Source organism: Pseudonaja textilis, chromosome 1, assembly GCF_049901715.1.
Source record: "Pseudonaja textilis isolate UNSWEBS1 chromosome 1, rPseTex1.2, whole genome shotgun sequence".
NCBI lineage: Eukaryota > Metazoa > Chordata > Lepidosauria > Squamata > Elapidae > Pseudonaja > Pseudonaja textilis.
In genome coordinates, this window is record NC_141990.1 from 214,429,501 (window position 1) to 214,454,108 (window position 24,608).

General features: G+C 37.7%; 1 protein-coding gene across 1 annotated transcript; it reads right to left on the reverse strand.

Moving 5' to 3' along the window:
• Positions 1-6,059: 6,059 nt before the first annotated feature.
• LOC113441074 (uncharacterized) lies at positions 6,060-19,008 on the reverse strand. The gene is made up of 9 exons (XM_026707873.2): positions 18,814-19,008; positions 18,519-18,618; positions 17,417-17,558; positions 16,283-16,392; positions 12,746-12,799; positions 11,886-11,969; positions 11,044-11,137; positions 9,572-9,642; positions 6,060-7,766 (listed from the first exon to the last, which is right to left on the reverse strand). Exons 3-9 carry the CDS (start codon positions 17,488-17,490, stop codon positions 6,259-6,261), a joined length of 1,995 nt encoding a protein of 664 aa, XP_026563658.1. The 5' UTR covers positions 17,491-17,558; positions 18,519-18,618; positions 18,814-19,008; the 3' UTR covers positions 6,060-6,258.
• Positions 19,009-24,608: the final 5,600 nt, after the last annotated feature.

Below are 24,608 nucleotides of genomic sequence, written 5' to 3' on the forward strand. Positions count from 1 at the left end.
TTTTTGTCAGTCTGATAGAGTTCAAATGATACGCAGATGTTTGGGATTGCACTGAAGCTACCTATTATTACCCTTGATTTCTTTTGCCAAAGTTGTATTTCCATTTGTCTTATATTTTGTGATATTTTTCCCCAGTTTTTTCTCTTCTCTTCTTATCTCCAGATACTGACATGTCCCTTCTCCAAGCTTTTTTGTCTTTTTTTATTGACAATAGTCAAGTGTGGGGTGTTATTATTATTAAATTGGATTCTCTCAGAGTAATTCTATTGCAAAACTACATTGTAACAAAAAGTAAGGAAATCTGTTAAAACTTGGTGAAGCCAGATTATATTATTTTAGAATTCTACATTTTTTATGTTAACCTGGGAATTAATATTGGTATTGGTATCAATGGTATTGCTCTTATTATTACTGTTACAGTAATGATGGTAATGTTTTCGTTGTTGTTCAACTTGTATTTTTCCCTGATAAAAATTCAACACAATTGTAATCGTCAAAAGAACCTATATTTAAAAAAGAACAGTCAAGTTTGCTAAACCTTTATTTAAAAAAGAACATAACATTGATTCAGTAAGTTTGAGCTATTGTCCTTTGAATATTGTTTAAAGTTCATGTAACAAAATAGACTGTGTTTTTACCTTTTCAATTTGTTTCCTTTTTATTGCTTTTTTATTTAGTAACATTACACACATTTAAGCCATTTTTAATACAAAGCACCTTGGCACAATCAATAAAGGACTGTACAATGAAAATCAGATACCTCGCTAAAGGGAAAGTTGAATTGGAAGGAGACCTGAAATTTTAAAGATAAGCAATGGGTTTAACAAAGACTGCAAGAAAAAAACATTTTACTGTTTTACTATTAAACATGACAGAAATCATTTCAGAGCAAATTCTATAGATCAGGTACAAGAAGATATGTTTCTTCAGATGTTGTTAAACCACAGTCTTTAGCTGCCTCAGGTAATCAGTGATAAAAAAAAGTTGACAATCGCTCTTCAAGAAAGTTTGAAAGGCCACAGTTTCCTTTTAACATATATATTGTATTTTTCTCCTTCTCTAGAGTCCAATCAGAATGTTTGAAATATCCCCACTTAACAGTGGAACGTTTTCCAGAGAAAGTGCTAGAAGGGAAGGTTAATTCTTGCCCCGTTGAATGTCCTCACACAAAATACTTCCCAAACATGACTATTACAATAGCTTCGTGGTATCCCAGTGGCTAGATAATTTTGGAGGGAAAACCCATACATTTGTGAAACTACCATAACATTGCATAAATTTAATTTAATTTGTTGCTAAATACATTTAGGTATTATTACAGAATTGCTGCTGCCTGAGCTTGATTGCTTTCTTACAGACGTTTCATTACCTAACCTAAGTAACATTATCAGTGCTAGAAGCAAGTGAAATTTGCTCTCATTTTATATTCTAATGGCTTGCCCTCTCCTGTGTTGAGATTCTTTGGTTGGGCTATTTACTGTTAGCTTGTTTGTTGCTTCCTTGATTGGGGTATCATTTGCTTGTTGTTTGTTAATCTAATGTTAATTGTGGTATTAATCTCTGCTCATCTAGGTGTTGATTGCTGGTAAGATGTGTTCTGATATTTTGTTCTCTTTTTGGCTTGTAATTGTCCCTTTTGGATAATATATGGAAGTTGTTTTATGCCTGTTGATACAATTTGTCAGAGTTCCAGGTGTCCAGGAATTCTTTAACATTTTTGGACTTGGCTTGATCTAGGATGATCAGAGTATCCCAATTGAAAGTATGGTTGAGTCCGTCCATGTGTTGTGAAATTAATTTTCATCATGTCTTCTGACTGCTGGTTGGCGTTCATAGATGTGTTCTGCTGGTCTTCTGCCTCTTTGTCCTACACAATGGCTATTGCAGTTTTACACTGCATGTTATAGATGACTCCTGTTTGTTTGTTTTTCTGGAGCTGCTGAGTCTTTTAGTTTACTTAGGATGTTTTGGAGGGTTTTAATTGGTTTGTATGCTATAGTGATGCCATGTGATTGTAATAGTCTGTTGGTGGTTTCTGAGATGTTTTTTTTATGTAGGCAGTGTTATCCTTTACACAGCCTGTATTGATTGTGCTATATTAGGTTGAATGATCAGACCCTTTTTGATGACGCTGCTAGACAAAATGGAGAATATGAAAAAAATTATCCAGTTCACTAAGGATTAAAGAAAATTCTCCAAAAGCTATGTTGATCCAAAGATTCCTGTAGCTGAAAACAAGCAATTTTTGAAACTATAACTACTTTCAAAATATGCATGTCCAATGACCTTAAAGGCCCCAACTGCAGTTTGGCCAAGACAACAATGTCCTCATATTCAGAGCTCTAAATCCTCCAGAGACCACTATCTTGTGGTTGCCTCATGAGGAGCAACTGTTGTTTATGGCTCTAGGGGGCAGTGCTCATCTCCATTACAAAGCTGAAGAGCCAGTGCTATCCAAAGACTTCTCCATGGTCATGTGACCGGCATGACTAAATGCCGAAGGCGCACAGGACGCTGTTACCTTACCACCAAAATGATCCCAATTTTTCTACTTGCATTTTTACATGCTTTCGAACTGCTAGGTTGGCAGAACTTGGGATAAGTAGCAGGAGCTCACTTTGTTACATGGTGCTATGGATTCAAACCGCCAAACTGCCTACCTTTCTGATTGACAAGCTCAGCTTCTTAGCCACTGAGCCACCACATCCCAAAGAGAACTCTAAAACTATCTAAAAGCATCTATACTAAAACTTATTTACTCAACATTTAAACAGTTATTTACTCTACATAATAAAGTTTTAATATTATACCTGCATTAATATTTATTTACACTGTATAATACAATGTAATAATATCAGAAGAACAGCATGGAAAGATTCTTATGCTTTCCATGCTGGAAGGGTGGGGGCGAAAGAAACCCACAAAAAACAAATAAATTATCCTTAACCAATTTGTGACAGATAAAAGCAAATGTACAGCTTCATCTAAAATGTGAGTTTTGTTCATTTAATAATTCCCTGCTCAACCATCCACTTACTAAGCCAGATAGGGCATATTGATTATTATACTAAGGCCTTTGAAGAGTGATGTCTTAATAACTGTTGAATGAATAAACAAATCAGTAAATATAAGCTACCTGTAAACTACATAAGATATTAAAAGAAATTAGAAATAACAGCCCTAAAATCTGCTTTTCACATTCAATGTAGCATAATACGATGCAAGAGGAACAACCTTGGAATTTGCTTAAAATTAAGGAGATAAACTACAAATAAAATTACTTACTCAATAATGATGTCAGGTAGATGATATTTCTATTCTGAAATAATTCTTATATCATGAAATGCCTATACTGTGAAGTGGAATATTAGTATATTCCTCAAAAATGTCTCAAAATTGCTGTGAAAGTTTCATGACATTGACTAGTGCTAGGATCTTGGTATTCTTTTAAGATTCTTTTTTTCTCCACTTCCCTCTCTCCTCCTCCTACAGTAGCACTTGGATAAGGACAGTTAACCTCCACTGTAAGAGGTGAAGTGAAGCTCATTCTGTTTTCTTCAGCAGTGTGAAATTTCAGGAATTGCCTCTTTCTCCAAGGATTTTGTGTGTGTGAAAGATAAAGCACACTGTAGTTCAATACAATATATGTCTATTGTATTTACTTTTAAATATTCAATATAAATAATTATTTATAAATATGCAGTGCAACTGTTCTGATCCAACCCTGTTACCAGCAAGAAAATCTCAAACAAACGCAGCAACTCAAACCTTCACAGCTTTAATCTATAAATAAACTTCTTTGCAGATAAAAGATGGCTTGCAGCCAATTAGACCAACCAGAAAAGCCTTGACAGAATTATTCAGATAAGCCGGAGTCTCTACACACAATGCTGGGTCCTTAGAGTGTTTTTGCCTTCTGCAAAGGCAAAAACCTTTTAAAACCAGGCTTATATTCCCTGGAGGGAGGGGCCATTTTGTTGCTTCCTTACTCCTGAGTCACCTGTGCTGCTTCAGCTGTTCTCTTCTACGAATCATCCTGCGCTCACGCGCACTTAGCACAGGCTCCTCGGGAACCTCCTCATCACTGCTGCCAGCCCCCACAATCCCTGAAGGCAGCAGTCCACTCCCTGATGGTCCTGGCCCCTCATCCAAGTCCTTGCTCTCCTCCACTGTCTGCACCTACTGCTGGCTAACCACAACACTAACCCTGTTCATGCAGGGAGATTCCTAAAGCAGACAGCATAACATTTAAGCCTGAGAAATACCTCTGAATCCATTATAATTCTAACTAAAAATTTCAATTATTACTATCTGATCTAATTCATTCTGCAAACTTTCTTCTCTGCCCACCTTTCTTATTTCCACCTGCTACTAAATTATACCAGTTTAGTGTACTGATTAAGGTACCCAGCTAGAACTGGGATACAATGAGTCCTAGTCCTGTCTCATGCATAAAGCTATTTGAGTGGCCATGGGCAGGTAATGGCAAACCACTTCTAAAAAACTTTATTAAAAAAATTGGAGGCAGTCAAGGACTCAAAAGCATAAATAAAAAACAATAAATAATAAATAAATGTAATAGAATCAAAATTAAAAGTAGAGACATATGTCATCGATACATCATTTTATAAAAAGTCTCTACAATGTTATAAATGCAAATTTCAATACTTTCAACCACGTATCTTCCCTTTGTTCAATTCGTATATTGTAACCAACTTTTTTAGTCCATTTAATTATACATTCTTTTGTTCTTCTATTTCAAATTTCAGTAAAAGTTTATATATTTTGGCAATAACGTGTTTGTCATTTATACATAGAAGTTTATATATTTTGTAAGCAATATTTTATTATACCATTTGCCTTCTTGGTTATCTGGAAGTGAAAGCTGTTTGGCAGGAGAAAGATAAAGTAAGCTGAATGCAGTAAGTGTTAAAACTAGAAGAAACAGAACCAAGAATGAATGGGTGCTCATTGAATTGGGATTGAACAAATCTTGAAGAGTTTTTGGCATTTAGAGAAAAAGTAGGAGAATCAAATTACAGAACAAATATATAAAATGAAAGTAAATGGGCTGAGAAAAAGGGGAGGACTAAGAAAGTCACAGTTCGATGGACTCAATGAAATCCTTAAAAATAAAGAAGTGAGAAGTTTAAGAATAAAAATGTATGAAACAGTAATATGAAATATGAACAGAAATATGGATAAAGTATAGTTAGATATGGAGAAGTATAGAGAAATTGTGTTTGTGTAAACCAGATTTATGTATATTTCCTTTTCTCTTGTCTTATAGCTTTTTTTCTTTTGCTCCTTCTTCCTTGTTGTTGTTGTTTTAGCATTTTGCATAATATTGCTAACCCCAAAGGAAACAGTGAATTTCACATAAAAGTTCAAGGCATAATATATAGCAAGCAAAATTGCTGACAAGCACTGCTTTTTTAAACTGGATTGCAGCATCTCATTTATAATGTTTTATTTAATCATGTGATGGGGGTATAGAGTACAAAAGCAGAAATAAGAGACGCTACTACAAATTCATGAGATATTTGCATAGCAGAGAATTACTTGGCAAATAAAGCTATTAAATTTAACTGTCTGACATCTCAAAAAGCCTTTTGTGCATCATCATTGAAAAGACTGTTGTTCTTATATACTACAAACACATTTATCTTACTACTGATAATGACAGTTTGGCCAAATACCAGCATCAACTTATCTGATCATTATTATTTTTATTGCAAGGTTTGACCTTATTTGTATTTGAGTAGAAAATAATCAGGAAATAGCAGGTTTTTGAAAGATGAAAGGAGAAAAGAACCTTCCATGTTATTGCCAAGAAAACTCAATGATATGTCCAATGCGTCAAACTCATTTGAAATGAGATCTTCCATTGATCTTATTGTATTGGTAATTCTGGACATTGCAATTGACAGCTTAGGAACTAAATTCAGCCTGAAAAACATTGTCCTATGAAGCACTGCTAAATTTTAGTCAAGATATGATTTGACAAGGCATCCTCAAGGCAATAAAAAAAAAAAAGAACAGTTAGACAACAATAAGAATTACATTAAATTTCCTTTATTGGGGAAAAAATACCTTCTTCACTTGACCATGAACTCTTAGAACTTTCCTTTCTGTTGAAGCCCAACAATGTAGTATTCTGCATCACCTGGTTGGAATGCAGAAATCTGGATGTTCACAGCTTATGAACCACAGAAATCAACCTTGCTCAATGCTAGCTTGGTTGCATCCATCAAATGGTCAACGATTCATAATTGGGAACTGGTTTGTTCCAAACTTCCGACCCTGAATACTTGGAAGGTGTCCACTGACCCAAGGCACTTTTGTCATCTTCCTTTGCTGTTGGTCCTGTGTGTTCAAAGGCGGTTTGGCTTCAGAGGAAGAATGAACCTTTCCCCTCTGAATTTCAAATGAGGGATATGCCCTTCTTTTGGGCAGCCTCTTTTTTGCCTGGGAAGGAGTTTCACCTTTTTGGAGGGGTGGTAGAGGGCCTTTCTTTCTACTTGTGAGAAGATACTTATTACCTGCAGGTGACATCTTTCCAACCGGAATCATCTCTATGCATTCATTAAAGTAGAATCTCCCTTCCAACTCTCTTCTATTATGCCCATCAGGGATCCTGTGTTTTCCTGCCTGAGTTTTGTTCCTCCTAAAGCTGTAGGATATTTTGGTCCTAACTTGAGACTTGTTTCTTTTGGCATACAGTTTTCTTGTCTGGATTTGGAGCTCTTTCCTTTTCAGGTACAACCTTGTGGCACTAGAGCCAGACCCTTGTCCTTCACGAGCCTGTTTGGGATCAAGAGAATACTTTATCTCTTGAACATTTAGTTTGATTCTCTTCTCTGATTCAGACTCTAATGGAATCCCATCTTTCTGGACTTCCACTTCCAATTTTTCATCCTTTAGATCTTTCTTTTCAAGGTTCACAGCATGGCTCTTGTTTCCTTCCGATTGTGGCTCCTGTTTCTCAGTGTGGGGTTCACCTGTCTCAGCCTGAGAGTTGCATTCAGAAATGTGTTTCCTAGGAGTGACATTGCCCCTGGGATCTGAATTTTTAGGACTAGGAAATTCCTGCTCTGATTTCTGTAATCCAAGATGCATTTTCCCCGGCCTGGCCTGACCATCTTCTGACCTTGGCTTTCCATATTTTGTTCTATGAAGTCCCTCATCCTGATTTGCAGGCCCATCCCCTGACTTAACAATACCAACATTTCTCAAAATGTTCCCTTCCTCTGTTTTGGGTTGCCTCTTGCTTGACTTAGGACGCCCTTCATCCACCTGAGGATTTTTCTCACCTGGTTTTGGAAAAACAAAGTATCCTGTGTCTGGCTTGAAGTGCTCCTCTTCTGACTGAGGTGATCCTTTATTTGTTTTGCTATGGCCTTCTTTTGAATCACATTTTCCTTCCCCTGGCATGGGAAATCCATGAAGGTTTCCTCCCGGCCTAGGACAATTCTTGTCTGACTTGAGATGCTGTTGACTAGCCTTTGGATGTTCTGATGCATTTGCCTGGTGATGCCCAGCATTATCCTGATTTTTTGTCTTGTTATTTCTTTCAGCCCAATCACGGCACTCTTCGGCCCAGTCCCGCCATTTACTTGCCCACTGCCGCCATTCATCGGCCCACTGCCGCCTTTCATAAGTCCAGAAACGCCGCCTGTTTGGACGATAGCGTCCCTTGTCCAACCTGCAATCTGAAGCCAAACTTCCTACTGATCCATTAAATTCTCTGTCATAAACTGGAATCCCTGCAAGAAGCAGAATTCATTACTCAACCATAGAAATAGGTATATGATTAAGACTCATCCTTACATCATGGCTCAGCATTTGTGCATAGAATTTTTAAACTTTCTAGTCACTGATTGAGAGAAAAAAATAATGTCTAGCTTACTTGATCTAGGCTTTCTGTTGGAGACATCAGGCAAAAGTTATTTGAAAATCATAAAATAATCCACTGTGATTGTATTTTGTTTCATAATTTGTTCTTCCTGCTTTGAGGAGCTCTAAGTGACATGCCTGGACTTTTATCCTCCCTACAGACTTGAAAGGTAGCCTTGACTAACAGTTAGTGACAAGCCAAGATCACTCAGGAAACTACTTGCAGAACATATTAGCATTCAAAGAACTAACAGTATGTGCAACATGATTGTCTCTTTTTTTCCCAGAAGGAGGGAATGATCAGATGCTGTGGAAGATGCTATCAAACTTCAGTGTTGAGAAGTTATTCTCCTGGGGAATCAAATTAGCACCTGTAGGTGGTAAGCAAATGAATCATTGTCTTGTATTTTGGACAGCCAAGCCAAATATCTTGATCTGGTTCTATTGTGTTCTTTTTTCTTTCACACATGACTCTGGAGCAAGTATGTATATTCCTAATCAGGATCCTTTAGGTAACAATTATATATCTTAAAAGAGTAATTTCTACTTAATAGAATTTACTGTCCATCAGCGTAACTTATTTCTATGTAGACATAACAGCCTGTATTTTTAACAGTTGGCATAAATCATACGCAGCAAAAACCCCAGTATACTATCATCAAAATTTAGCAAAATTTATAAGAACATAAACAACTAGCAGCTGTTCAACCAATGGTTGATCAATGGTTGTCAAAATACCCAGTAAACTACTAATATCTGTTGCTGAATCAAACTACACATACAAGAGTAGAAGTAATGCTATTCACATGAAAAGAATTTCCCCCAAAAGCAATGTTGAATCATTTTATAACTTCTAGAATCTATTCCGTATAGATGAAATAAGGGTGTATATAGCTAAAATTCAGTAAAAGAAAAAGAAATATCTTAATGGTTAGTTTGGCAATATTACAGGGTATACTATATTTAACCATAGTTTATTTCATAAATCACAATTTGCTAGATTTCCACAATTTACTAAGCTATAATTTATGGTATACAAGCCACAGTAACTGCATTTGTACAATGCTCCAAACCAAAACCTAACAGACAGACCATTAAAAGAGCGTAGGACAGATAACAAAAAATTAATGCCTCTAATTGAAAGTAGTATAGTAATATTTAACCAATTACTTTTGCTTGTATTGCAGAAAGCAGTTTATTTTATTATAAACAGTGCCTTTGATTAATCTTCTTTCTTGATTTCTGTTGTTGCAGACAAATTGGAAATACAGCATAATGTTGCAACAGAACACATTCAGATTATAAAACCCAGTGCAAATTAGTTCTTTTTTATCTTTGGATTTGACTCTCTTTGAGAAGAATTCTGTTCACCTGTTTTAGTTATTGGCTGTTTGGATCCCTTGAGACCTACAATTCAGAAAAAAGAAAGCTAAATCCCTCCAATTCATCTTGAATTCTGTAGGAAGAGATTGCTGACATTTGTATGTGATCTGCCTGCCTGCCTGCCTACCTCTCTGCCCTCCTTGAAAAGAAATCTCTTGGGGGTCACAATTTTTATCAAGACACACAAAGTATTTTCTTGAAAAATCAGGTGCCTTCAAGAAGTCTCATGAACATTAAAATCAATATTTCACACTGGAAAAAAGAAAGTGCCATTTGACCCATTCAAATTTACCATTAACATGGATAGATACCGTCTTCCCATTTTCTTCAACTTCCAAGTACTTGCTTTCATTCTCAAGATGCCTGAAAGGAGAGGTATTGGTCAATTCCTTCATTATTTATATAATGGTTCTAGGAAAGGCACTTGTAATTTCTTGTTTAGATTTCAAAGCAACTTAACAGGTCTTGTTTGTTATGCAGTTTGACAGCCTGAGTTATTTACTGTTTACTAAGAACCACTGATCTAACAGATCTTGGCTGATTTTGAGAAGACAGCCAGGGTCAGACCTGGTTAGTATACTTTGATGGGAAGCCAGCAGAGAATATAAGGGTTATAAAAGATGCATCCAAAATGTCAATTCAATCCAAAAGATTGAATTCAATTCAAAGAAGACTTTACTTAAGAATCAATTTATCCTTCAGAATGTGAGCTCTTGATATATCTTTGTAGCAACATAGAGATATTGCTACCTCTCATTTTTCATAAAATTTAACTATAGACAAGAATTCTCTTCAGGAAAGATTTGAAAATCCACACTTCAAAAATTTCTTTTTTGCCACCGTTCTACAAGGAACAGAGAGAAAACTAGATATACAGTGAATTAATATAACTATTAAAATGACAAAAGAAAATAAAAGTGCTTATCGATATAGCACCACCTTTCACATTTTGCAATGTGTAAAAGACAAAATCTGTTATTTGACTACTATCGTATATCAGGGAAAAAATAGTTTTGGACACAAATTCTTAACCAGCTTTCAAGTAGAAAAATGGGGCTGACATTTCTACATATTTATCTAAGAGAAGCAGTGGCATCGGAACTGAAAAATGCCCAGTTTGGGAGCCTCCATGAAGTCCTCCCTTGAAGCTTTCTTTGAAGCATGGGAAACCAATGGAGTTATCAATAACTGAAAAGGTAACTGTACAATAAAAGGCAATACTTTCACCCACATATTCTTCTCTTGGCAAGGTTGTTAGTTAAAACCATTGATATCTAAGGAGAAAAATTTATCCAAAATTTTGTTCTCCTTTGAAAGGTTTTTTTAAATTTTCCTTTTATCAAAGTGAATGATAACTAGTAGAAAGAAATGCAGATCTTCTATATGAACCACAGTGGAGCAGTGGTTAGAGTACAGTACTGCAGGCTACTTCTGCTGACTGCCAGCTGACTGCAATTTGGCAGTTCAACTCTCACCAGGCTCAAAGTTGACTCAGCCTTCCATCCTTCCAAGGTTGGTAAAATGAGGATCCAGGTTGTTGGGGGCAATATGCTGAGTCTATAAACTGCTTAGAGATGGCTTTAAAAGCACTGTGAAGCAGTATATAAGTCTAAATGCTATTGCTATTCTCCACCAGTCCTAATTTTTGTATTAGACTATTGGTGTGCAAAGTTTTTCAGACACAAATAAGACATTAACATTTCTGTACAGAGATCTAAGTATCAAGTGAAGGAGTCATAGAAAGGCATAAACTTTGCATCTCACCTTTTGGTTGTGATCTTTTTGCCATTGATGATGGCGGTCATGATAGAAAAGTGGTGGAATCTTTTAGGAGCACTGAAGAATGATACAGAAAAATCTGAAACACAGGGGGCATATATGTATGATGAATCATTTTTAAATGCATTAGAAACGTAAATGTTTACAAACAGTAAAGAAGGTCCAAACTTCTTTACAAATTCTCTGTCCTGCAGATTTCTCCATTAGTTTTGTCTATTTTCTCCCTTTGTTAAATAAATGAAGACTAGAATTATTTTCCTTCTGGTGGCCCAGTAAAATAATCTAATTCCCTCCATTTTTATTTTTGTTGCCATGGTGTCTCATCATACAAGCCTTGAAGACCTCCTGGGGACAGGAGATTAGTGGCGTCCATATATGTGTTTTATTGTTGTGTAATTAGACAGTTATAGGAAGAGCCTCAGTTATTTTAATCTGATGTTCCCTTACAGCTTTGACACAGCGTTTTTATTTAAGTGTTTTATAAGCCATCCAGTGTTATTTAGTTAAGATGGTATGATGATATAAATTTGCTAACAAAGAATTAAATACCAAAGGCCAAATTCATCAAACCAGTGAGCCAACAATGAAATGTGCACACATGATGGGAAATATTTTATTTTTCTTTTTGGATAAATGCAGTCTTCATCATTTACTTCTGCTTTGTTTTCTGTTAAACTAAATTTTCCACTTCAGTCAAAAGCCTTCAAATTTGGCTATTAAAAAGAAGGTCTGGCTAATTTACTGCAGAAAGAAGTATAACGATGATTATTCCAAATTAATTGTGAATTGGGGAAGGGGGGCTAGATTGGGTTTACATATAATATTACCGGAAGAGGAACGCTGTCTTGTGAAGAATATTTTGATGCCATCCTGATCGAATACTGATAAGTGTTTCTCATCCTCAGCTTTTTCTAAGAAGAGAAAATAAGACAAAATGAGACCATTACGTATGGATGCAGTGAGTGCTGGGTAAAGAAAATGACTTTAATGAGAAATAATATCATCCAAACTGTTGGATGATCTATGGGGATATTAAGAAAAGCAATCAGTAGAGATCTTTGCTCAGAGATTGATTCTTCCCATTCGTGCAGAATAGCTCCTCTCGGATAATCATGTTTGCAAAGCAGTGGGGGGGGGACCTTCCAGCCTATTCTTGCCTGGATTAAAAAATAAACTAAGCAAAACTCAGTTATACCATTCTCTATTAGATTTTGGTAACCTTTGAGTCCAAATATTGAGGAAACAAACTATTGAGCTCAAATATCGAGGAAACCAACAATTGGGATTACATTAACTATTTGTTTTACTGCTTTGAATGAAAAGTGTCAATTTATCTGTCAATTTCAAATATTAAGCCATAATTTGGATAACCCTACCTCTAAAACAGGCCTTCCTCTAAGATGATATCTATCAGATGGTAGCCTCCAAAATTCCTAGCTACAGTACACTTTTTTTTTCTTATTGCTGTTTCATATGTCATAGTAGTTCACATTTAAATGGAGGAAAAAACAGGTTTTGGTTCCCTCCAAAAGTCTTTTAAATCATCCAATCTCTATTTTCTTTATTAAAGTTCATAGAGTATAAGAAGACCAAAGGTGTATATTCATTATTATTAAAGATATCAAGCCCTTGATGAAATAATTGATTTCATTTTTAAAAATCCTTATGTCTCTTCTAGTTTACTCACTTGTTCCTTTGGAAGTATCTTTGCTACTTCCATCATGGTGGTTACGAGTATTTTCTGGAATAAAAGAGACATCATCCTATGGGAATTTAATGCTGAATCCATATCACCAGTTTGGAATAATTCCAAGATTATTGCTTCTGATTTCCACCACTAAATAGCAGCTCATTGTATACTGTACAATGAGATACTATAAAGAAATAATATAAGAGGGCTTATAAAACCAGTGATAGCAGATACATGTTTTTAGATAGACAGCTACACAAAGAGAGACCACGTAAGAGTACAATTCAATTACATATGTATAATATTGGCAGAATGGAGTAGCATAATTTTATCTTCCCTGTGCAGCCTGCACTTAATATTGTTCTGAGGGAACTGCCCACCTCATTCCACCTCCAACCAAGCCTCCACAGCTAATTTGGAAGTCACAGAAAGAGTTACAAAGGGAAGGAAAGAAAGAAGAGAATTATATTCCACTGATGGAAGCTCACTTATTTAATCTGTTAAAGGAAAAACCAAGAGAGATCAAATGGGTCAACAAGCCTACAATATGTGCAGAATATAAACAGAAGAAACGGATCTTTTGTATTCGCAGCATCTTGATTACATGAACAGAAAGTCAGGTATTCATATGCATTTGGAGAAATTCAAAGTTGCATCATTTTACTATATGTAATTGGGAGGAGAACTAACGTATGGAATGTCTAAAGGTTGAATCATGGCAACGGGAGCAAACTTTGTTAATTTCGAGACATTTCATTGCAACTTCATCAGTCAGAGCAAAATTAATTAGGCAGAGAGTCAGAGTGTCGTTGGAATGTACCAACTCTTGTCCTAAAGGTGCTTTTTTAGGGAGACAACTAGACTTTCTTGTTTTTTCTTTGAAGATGTTTTGCTTCTCAGAATTTCTTCAGCTCTGACTGGATGATGGGGAATGGAAGGATCCAGTCAGAGCTGAAGAAGCTTCTTGGATGAGAAGCTAAACAAGAGAGGAAAAACAAAAAAGTCCACTTGCCTCTTGAAAAAGCATCTTTGGGACAACCGTGACCTGGATGACTGAGAATCTCTACAGACTTGTACCAACTCTTGCCATACCAATTTCAGGGGTTTCTCCCCCAAGTGGGTTGCAATCGTGGTCCAGTTGTCATGATTTAGACACCTTTGGTCTGGATCATTGAGTCTTCATTGGTGTAATGAATGTAATGTTGGGGGAGGTTGTTATATATTTTTATTTTTATTTCTGCTTTTCATTTAAATTCATTCCAGTGTCAGTCATCATCTACCATGTTTCTCCAACAATACGGGCCCACCCCAAAATGAAGGCCCAGCACTGTTTTGTCTGCATGCAGTTAAATTAAGGCCTGCCTCCAAAATTTGGGCCTATTTAAGTGCATGCACGGCCGTTTACAACATGAGGTGAGGAGGCATGGGGGGGAAAGGGCGGAGGGGGGGGAGGAACTTGCCCAACTCATCCCACGCAACTCACCTGTCCATCAGATCGCACTCCCTTGCCTCTGTAATGCCACTTCTTTTGATCCCTGCTTTCCCTGCCATGGTCACCTCTCATTAAAAGGCCCCTGCCATCCCACCCCCCACCCCGCTTTCTTTCTCACAAACAAGAAAAGCAAGCAAGAAAAAGAAAGGGAGAAGGGAGGGAGGCACTTTTGAACGCGTCCAAGACTTTTCACGTTGTAATGATCAGCCCCTGCCATGGATGTGTGTGTGTGTGTTTGTTTGTTTGTTTGTTTGTGTAGGGGGGGGTGTTTCTGGCAGAGATTAGAAAAAAGAGGGGGTGGATCGGAAGAGATTTTCCCTATGAGAATGGGGAACACAATGCTTGTAGGGTGTGATTTATCCAGGCTGCCCTCTCCTGTTATCTCTGCTCACAACTTCCAGAGTTTTCCCAATCTCCGAATACACACACATGCACACAGACAGAGGCGGCGGCGGGGGGCTTCCATCCAATGCAGTGTCTCTTATTAATCGTCACCATTCTGCCTCGCTTTTAGCATGGGAGCCACTTTTCTTTAGAGAAAGAGATTGGGGGGGGAGGATCCATTGGAATCACCCGGTCCTTGCAAACCCAAATCAGTTAGCTTTTCAGTATGTTGCACAAGCTACTATTTCTTCTCACCCCATTTTTCCTCCAAGGACAGAGATAACAGGAGAGGGCAGCCTGGATAAATCACACCGTACAAGCATTGCATTCCCCATTCTCATGGGGAAAATCTCTTCCAACCCACCCCCTCTTTTCCCTAATCTCTGCCAGAAACACCCCCCTCCACACACACACACACACACACACACACACACACATTCGTGGCAGGGGCCTGATCATGACAACGTGAAAAGTCCTGGATGCATTCGAAAGTGCCTCCCCCATTCTCCCTATCTTTTTCTTGCTCGCTTTTCTTGTAGTATGAGGAAGAAAGGGGGTGAGGTGGTGGTGGGGCTTTGGATGAGCGACAATTGTGGCAGGGAAAGCAGGGTTCAAAAGAAGCATGGTGGCCAGGCTTGCCAGGCTTTTCAGAGTGGACAACGGCAGGCTATACTTAGGCAAGCAAGGGTGCGCTTGGGGTACTCCTTATGGCCACTAAAGAAGCAACCTGGTGGAGAGACAAGGGTGCATGTGGGGGGGGGAATTAAGGCACCCCTCAAAAAGACTGCTTAGCCATTTTGGGGGGGGGGGTCTAAAAATAATAATAAGGCCTAGTCTTATTTTCTGAGAAACACAGTATACCCTAGGACAGGGTAGGGAAACTTGGCTCTTTTGTCACTTATGGACTTCAACTCCCAGAATTCCTGAGTGAGCCATAAAAGGTTCCCCATCCCTGGCCTACTGGTTTTTCGGTTCTGGGGGAAATCAATTTATATATATTCTTTATATATCCTACATGTGTATATTAAACAGTCCCATTCAAATCAAACATTGATTTCCCCCACAACTGAAAAACCAGTAGGCCAGGGATGGGTCACCTTTTATGGCTCACTCAGGAATTCTAGGAGTTGAAGTTCATAAGTGATAAAAGAGCCAAGTTTCCCTACCCCTGCCCTAGGATCAGTGGTGGTATTCTACCGGTTCGGCCCGGTTCTCCCGAGCCGGTAGCGCCAATGAGCAGCGGAGGCCGAACTGGTTCTCTCCAACACTCTCCTGTTGGGCCCACCCTCTGCCCGGGCCCCCATGCTAATCTTTATGTCCTGCTTTTGAAGCGCAGCTGCTTTGCGTGGCACAGGAGATTGCCGCGTGGCAGCTGCTGAAGAGACAGGGAGAGTGCAGGATTGCAGGAAGTGAGTCAAAATGTCTCTGTGCCTGCACAAAGTGTGCATTTGGCACGCGCATGCAAAGTGTGTGCGTACGCGCAAAGCATGCAGACCAAGCCTTGCCCGCTGAACTGGTGGTAAAAAATTTTGAAACGCACCACTGCCCTGGATGTTTTGTATTTGGATGACTTGATCAAAAATAAATGAGAGTGAGCTATTGAATCTCTTCAAAGACCCAAAAAGAGAAGGGCACAAGAAAGAAACAAGGGTTCTTACTATCTGAAAGGACTTTGTAAGCTTCAACAATCTCCTTGAATTTCTGCTCGGCTTCTTTTCTGTTCTCCGGATTCTTATCTGGATGCCATCTGAGCACCTTACTCCGGTACCTGCATAGTTTCACATCAGTATAACAAGTGTTAATTACCAAACAAATAAATGCATAATAGAGCTGCAACAATGTTTGCGATCAACCAGCTAGGATATACAAGAATTCCACCATAAATTATGTTGGGAGCAAATCTGAATATTTCCACTTAATTTTGTCATGGCACAAGTAGCGCAAGAATAGAAAAAGAATGCATATTGAGAAAATTTGCATTGAAAATCAAATAAATATACACATAAAAGTTTGGGAAATGGGGAAATGGCATTTTTTTAATTAAAAAAATTCAAGCTATTTGCATTAAGAATTATATAAATCAGGAGATGAAGCATACAATAGCTATGAATACTAGATGACAGTAAATCTAAGTAATGATTTTTCTCCTGTTTTTAAAAAAATCCATGCCAAAAATTGCCAGAATGGATATTGTCTTTCTAAGGCAAACAATGCAATACATAGGTTTTTACTGATTCAGCCCTATATGCAAACATCCACATATATTGGAAGCAGTGATGGGATTCAAATTTTTTTTACTACCGGTTCTGTGGGTGTGGCTTGGTGGGCGTGGCTTGGTGGGCATGGCAGGGGAAGAATACTGTAAAATCTCCAGTCAGAGGTGGTATTTGCTGGTTCTCCGAACTACTCAAAATTTCCACTACCGGTTCTCCGGAACTGGTCAGAACCTGCTGAATACCATCTCTGATTGGAAGCAAATAATCTTTTTTTTAATATCATTATTCCAGACAGCTTCTCATTATTCACATGAGAGAGAGTAACTCCTAATAATAGGGATGAGACTATGATCAAATTTCTGATTAAATTATCTATGGAGGAAGCCTATCACAGTAATGTGCTTTTTTCCATCATTGCCATAGACATAAATGACAACTAACAAGAACAAAACTTCAAAAAGGAACCAGTTACTGTTATTTGGTCCTGTGAGCCAAATTCACAAGGAAGCAAGAAATGTCATGTTTGGATAGCGGGGATTGTATGAGGAAAGAGAGGATTTCAAGGACTTATCTTACGCTCGTTTAATATCACTCATGGAGGCACTTTGGGAAATGTCCAAAACTTTATAATAATCCATCATGATGTCCATCCATCCACTACAGGGGCTAGCAAGGAAGATGAGAAATGGCAGCCAGATGTGAGAATGGTTTTTTTTACCTGAAAATACAACAAGAAGGCACATGTGTTGTGTAGTTTTGAGATAAGGCGGGACAGATTTTGTTCGTGGACAAAAGATGTGATGTCTGAGCTGAATTTGGAGCTGATGCCTAAGCACGCACTTCCATTATCTCTCCAACATGTGTTTCTTCCCTATCATTCACAAAGCATACTTTGCACCATGATGTAGCATGTCATTATTATGGAATCTAATCTGGGGGAAATCTATTTAAATTCATGGTGCAGCTGTGTCTTCCTTCTGTGCCTACCTAAAAAAACATAGTGCACTAAACAAAAACAGATCCAAGACAAAATTTCCCAATTGCACCAACCACGTTACAACTTTTCCTAGTGACTAAACCAAACTGAAATACTCTTTATTTATCCCACTTGTCCAAATGTACTAGTCTAATCTTATAAGTTCAAATGCATCTTTGTTCTTCCCCCATAAGCCTCATATACATTTACATTGGATATTTCATATGATTAAACTACTAAAATGAAACCAAAAACAACAGTAAAAAACACTGGGAAGACAGCAGCCAAATCTTAGGCATGTTTTTGGGAAATACAATGACTTTCAGAGGCTTCAAAAGTGATACGCTTTAGTAGATGCCTCTGTGTGTATCTTTGCGTATGCCAGATTTCAGTGCATTTAGAATTTAATTTTCCTGTTGATATAATTCATCTAACTGTGGCAGAATTTATACTCAATTAAACCTCTGGTGTTCTATTATTCATATAGTCATAATTCTGTTCACATTATTTTTGTTTCTCACAGGCAAAATGGAAGGCCAGGATGCAACACTTTATTTTTTCTGAAGCTTTTCTTCTAAGCCTTCATTTTTATCCCTTGCCTTACAGACAATTTGTTGATATGGTACAGTAGATTCCTAGTTGCAGACTTTTTTTTCTTCCTTTTTAAACCCTGACCCTTTTTATATTTTAAATGCTACTTACTTTTCTCCCAAATGGTTGATCCTTCAGCCACTTACGATTCCATTAGACACTGTAGCCAATTCTTAAGTAATTTTCTTGATGTTCAATTTCTTACCTCTGTCTAACAAACAATAAAAACACTGATTGCAGCAAGCAAAGACAATCGTACTTTATACCATTTACTCAATTGTGCCTTATCACTATTTTTTTAAAAGTATGGTATCAAGAGACTGATGGTTTCAGTTTCCAATTATTTATTTTTTTAAAAGATTTATTTTATTAATATTGTTTGATGTAATACAACGATAGCATTTACCTTTGCTGGTAAAAATGATCAATGCATCAATCATTAATCCAAATGCTTATATTCACTATTGTGGGCACAAATGTCCTTCCATGCAACAATTAAATTTGTAAAAGAGAAGTTTGCCGTCTGAGTAGAGTGGGTTGGCAGAAAACATAAGACAGAGGCAACAGAGCTTATTGTTCCAGTCCATGGAATGGAAGCTTCTATTGAGCTATGTCAACATTCCACAAACAGAACAATGACAGTGATGTCACACAACGGATAAAGCCTTGGGGCAGAATCCAGTGGTATGGTTTGATGGCCAGGAATAATTTTTACTCACAAAGTAAGTCTTCTTCTATCATTTTTGTAATCTCTCACATCATTATCATCTACTCTGAATGAGCCCGCCAACCTTCAGAAGAGAATAGCAGGAAAGGAGTTGCAAGATAGCAATAGCACTTAGACTTATATACCACTTCACTATATTTTACAGCCCTCTCTAAGTAGTTTACAGAGTCAGTATATTTCCTCCAACAATCTGGGTTTTCATTTTACTGACCTTGGAAGGATGGAAGACTGAGTCAACCTTGAGGTGGTGAGTATTAAAACTGCCAGCAGTCAGCAGAAGTAGTCTGCAGTACTGCATTTGAAACCAGCGCAGCAACACAGCTCTTGAAGATGAAGGTGAGAAGGAACAAATCTGATTTCATGGTTGATTTTGTGCTGCCTCTTTTAAAAATGCAATAGATGTAAAGCAAATGCTACAATCGTTAAATGAATCAATAATTCACTGTGGGTACAGTTTTGCCAAAAAAAAAAAAACATTGTAAAATTGGTTACATGACCACAGGGTGCTGCAAAAGGTCATAAATGCAGCCCAGCTGCTGAGTGCCCTAAAGTGCAGTCATGTGGAGGGGAGGGGTGACTGCTGAGACTTAAATACCCCCCTGGAAGGTCTGTAAGAACCCTAGCTGTAGTTCTAGAGTTATATTTCCTAGGCCAGGACTATTATATATTTAGTAGGACTTCCTGGACTCAGAGTTCCTCTCAAAAGAACAGGTGGCAACTATAGTCATGAGGGCCTTTTGCCAGTTTCAGCTGATAGAATTATATTCCTTCAGGGACTGAGAATCCTTTCTCACAGTCATTAATGTCTTAGTTGCCCCATGCATGGACTACTGCAATGAAGTCTGTAGGGGGAAGTCATTGAAGACCAATCAGACACTGCATCTGGTCCAGAAGATAGAAGCATGAGCAGTTATATAGCACCTTTGATGAGCATGCTACATTGTTTAGTACAGTGGTGGAATTCAAAAAAATGTTACTACCGGTTCTGAGGGCGTGGTAGGGGAAGAATACTGTAAAATCTTCAGTCAGAGGTGGTATTTGCTGGTTCTCCAAACTACTCAAAATTTCCACTACTGGTTCTCCGAACTACTCAAAATTTCCACTACCAGTTCTCTAGAACTGGTCAGAACCTACTGAATATCACCTCTGGTTTAGTAGTAAGCTTGCAATTCAGTATACTAGTTGTATCTACCATGTCCTTTGTGACATTAGACTTGACTATTCAAGAGAACACCTGTCTCCAATTGACTCTGCTCATCTGTAAAAGCCAACAAAGTGGAGGTGCTACAGGCCTCATCAGTACAACAGTATCATCTGATGGCCCCCTTGAATATTGCCTTCTTTGTTGCAGTACCTGCCCTCTGGAAAAAGGATCCCACTGGAGGTTCAACCTGATTCTGCTGTCCTTAAAACAGGCCTTAAAGACCTAGGCTGTTTTTGAGATCCCAGTTAGGTTAGATATGTTCCTTGAAGTGAAATTGCATTAATGAATTTGGTAAATTTAGCCCCGGAACACTATCGTCTTTTATCTGTTTTATTACAGGGCTGTTGTTTTTTAACTTGTGCGCTGCCCAGAGTTGTTGGGAGGGTTTATAAATAGATAAATATCCTATCAATAGGCTACTGCTGCTTTCATCAAAATGACAAAAGCAGCATGGACCTATTATGTTGCAAGCTTGCCCCTTTTAGGTGTGTAAGGAGCATCTCAAGCCATGGGACTTACAGTACAGTGATATGAGGTTCTTTCATCAGACTGACTTACTTCATATAAACTCACAAAGGTCAGCTTATGGGGGAGGGGGGAAATAGTAGAAAAGACTGTTGGTGAAAGGCATGATTTGGGAAAGTGCCATTTTAGAAGTCTATATTCCCACAGCAAAAGCCTAGTAGCTGCCAGCTGGTTAAGCAACATGTCCTGAAAAGATTTAAAAATTACCACAGGCAGGAGCAACTGATTTATAACAGGAAGACTGAAAGAGATAAATATTGCTATAGAAGTTATTGGAGAGATTATTAGACCAGGAGAAGATAGTAGTATTAAGATATAAATTCTGAGGAGGGGGCAGAATTATCTAACAAAGTGAAGGCCCATAAACAAAATGCAACAGGTAGAATGAAAGGTAGAAAATCCCTGGCCCTGGCTGATTTAAAATCACCACACCTTTATCAAACTGCCCTGCAGCCCAACATAATTCACAATCATTTTAATCTGCTATATAGTAGACATGTGTTTCATTCCAGTTTTAGTGCTGTTTCCACACAACAGAAGAATGAACCCAGATCCATTATTTGAACAGGGCACCCACAATTTCTGCCTTTTTTTTGCCCATTAAAATCTCATCTCAGAGAACAACCTCCAAATAAACTAACTTTATATGTTTAATGTAGAAGCTGGCTGTTGGCTTTAACTACTGAAAAGGAATGATGTCACCATTTGCCATGACCCTGCATTTGCGATCCTTGAGCCATAAACTGTAAGGAAACGTCGGAGTAGGGGAGGGTTTACCCTAAATGAATACCCAGGTGTAGCAATCATGACTGTAATTATAGTATATAGCAGGGCTGTCAAACTTGCAGCCCACAGGCCAGATGCGTCACTAACTGGCCACTCCCACACCAGTTTAGAAAAGGGGGGAAAGTCATGATACATCACATGACAACGCCATGATGACACAAGTTTGACACCCCTGGTATATAGTATTAAGTTAAAATGAGAACTGATCAGTAGTTTTCATCAAAGTGAAACATCAAAATGTGGTCATAGTCAGTAGAGGTCCATGACCTAATGTCTTTCCTTATGGCATTAGGACCTATTATTATATCCAGTAGGTTTTCGGATGCAGTGAAGTTTGTGGCGCATCAGTTTTGATAGCTTATTCTGATGATGTCACTGATTAGCTCCTGATAAGCTCCCATAATAAATTAGTATGCACTATAACTATTCTTACCATTTTATTTATTGATTCAATTTATCCATATTCTGGATTACAAAGAAGAAGGAAAATATCCTTGATCTTCCCACCCCCCCACCCCCAAAATGCCATCAATATCAACCCTCAAAATTTGGCATGGAACTTAAGCCAAAATCATGGAGAGAGTGTTGCTAGCCATCTGGACAGAATTGCAGCCTATTTGGAATCTCTGTGGAGGAGATTTTTACTGAAACAATCTCTGAATCTTGTTTGCATGTTAGCATACTCTCTGACTTTTATTTGGAGCAGTCTGAGGTACCCATTGTGACTGAAAGTTTGTATCAAGCCATCTGGCTTGGAGCTGAGCTCCTGCGAGTACTTGGAAGTCACGACTGAATCCCTGCTTGGGTTTCCATTCCCACCATTTTGACATGTTCTGCTTCGTGAACTCCAGAATGAGAAAGTAGCACACTGCTAGAGTAAATCTAACAATGCATTTATATCAGAATGCAACATATGCCATTGATATATATGAAATGTATCCCAGTAACGGTACCATATTTTGGGATCAACCTCAAAGCCAAAAGCTCTAATCTTGAGGGGTGACAGTGGGGGATCCAACCTCAGAAATCCCATCCTTCTGTCCACCCACTTTTTTTCAATTACTGAAAAACAATAAATAAGGTTCCCAGAGGAACCTTAGAGGTTAGGAAGAAAGCCCTGAGACGAGCTTTCTACAAAAGAAAAAGTGATACATAAGGAGAATGTTATCTTTTAGCCCTCTCCTATTCCTTTTGAGGCAAAGACAACCTCAGTAGGTTTCATATAAGAAATTATGCAACTGGATTAGTAGGAGACAGGCAAGCAGAAATTTTGCATTCTTGTGGAACAATAATTCATCCTGCCTATAACTCAATCAATATTGACAAGGTAAGCTAATATTTGACATAAGAATGCAGGTGACAGATTTAACTATAGATTTAAATTCCTCAGGAGCATACAGAATACAGCAAAATGTAGGTAATAAAAATGCCTAAAATATGACAAGTTTTTTTCCCCCATCAAGCAGAGAGAAAGAAGACAAGCAGAGTTGTTCCACTGGTTTTCTTGAGAGAATGGCTGCCTTTGGTTCTTCCCAGATGTTATCCGACTAGCAGCCATACTGTCATGTCGCCTAAAGTGTTTTCACCCTAGCTTATTAAAATATGAAATTGTAACTTGTTTTATCCTTCTCTTTTTCCCCATTTCTTTTCCCTTATGTGACACTTTTTTCTTTTTTAGAAAGTATGTCTTGAGGCTTAATTCTTAACCTGCTTTGGCTTTCTGAATTGTCAAACATGCCTCAGGAAAAGAGACGGTAAAAAAGAAAAAAAGAAGAAGAAATAACTTCCCCCTTTACCACAGCAAGAACAATTTAAGTAATTTATCACCATCCTTTAAGTTACAACATACATTCTCTTCATCCCATATTTCATTTGTAAACTAAAAACAGAATCCAAATACCGCACCATTCATTCCTTATCAACAAAAGCTCAGTAAGTGTTGCCAGATATAATTAATTATCAATCTTAACTTTGATCAAATACAACCTATACTCTTCCCCTGTAGTTTTAAGACTCTAGCTCCTTAATCCTTCAAATAGAGTCCCAGGACTGATTTTCTCCATTGTTTGTTCAATTGTCCTCTTTAGTACAATTTGTCCTCTAATTCCCTCTAGTATCCAACCTTCAAATTCTCAGTCTATCTTGTTTTCACTTAAACAAACCCAAAATAAACACAACTTCCTATAGGAAAAAATCCTCTAATTGGTTTAAAATTATGGCTTCAACTCCATCTGAGCTTTTAAACCAGTATTAACTTTCAAAAATATATATTCTAGGCATTCTTTTGCTTTTTAATCCAAAAAATAATATTTCTCCCAGTTTTTAAAATACTATTTAAAATCATTTTCTCTAAGGAGAAGGAGACTCACCTGGTGACTGCAATAATATTTGCTATTCGAAAGAGTCTTAATATTTCTAAAGCAATAAAAAATAGAAAGTAATTAAGAAGTGAAGCTTGGCCAAATTTTATGTCTTAAAAAAGACTGTGTTCATGACTTTGGGCAAAGAAGGTCCTTCTGTCAACTCCCAGATATCCAGTTCATAAGCTTACTGTAAAACATCAGTTCATAAGAAGCAGCTGTGCAGAGTACATAGGAGCTATCTCAGTATCTCTTTAGTCTGGAGAGAATTTTGGCAACCAAGATCCTACATCTCATGCTGAGGTCCATCATAATGCCATCCTGTTGCAAAAGGGATGTTTTGCATGCCATGGCTTTCATCTAAAAGTCCCAAACATTCATGACTTGAGCATAATTACTTAAATGGTTCCTTGGATGTCTTCAAAGACAGAGAGATAGATATTTATCAATTTATCAAGGATGCTTTGATTTGGATTCCTGAACTAAACAAGAGGTAAGTTTCACTAGCCTAAATAGTTCTAGGGTTCTTTTGAAAGTCACTAAAACACTGAAGTAAACAGAAAAAAACTGTTGAATTAAATCAGGGATATGTCCTTTAC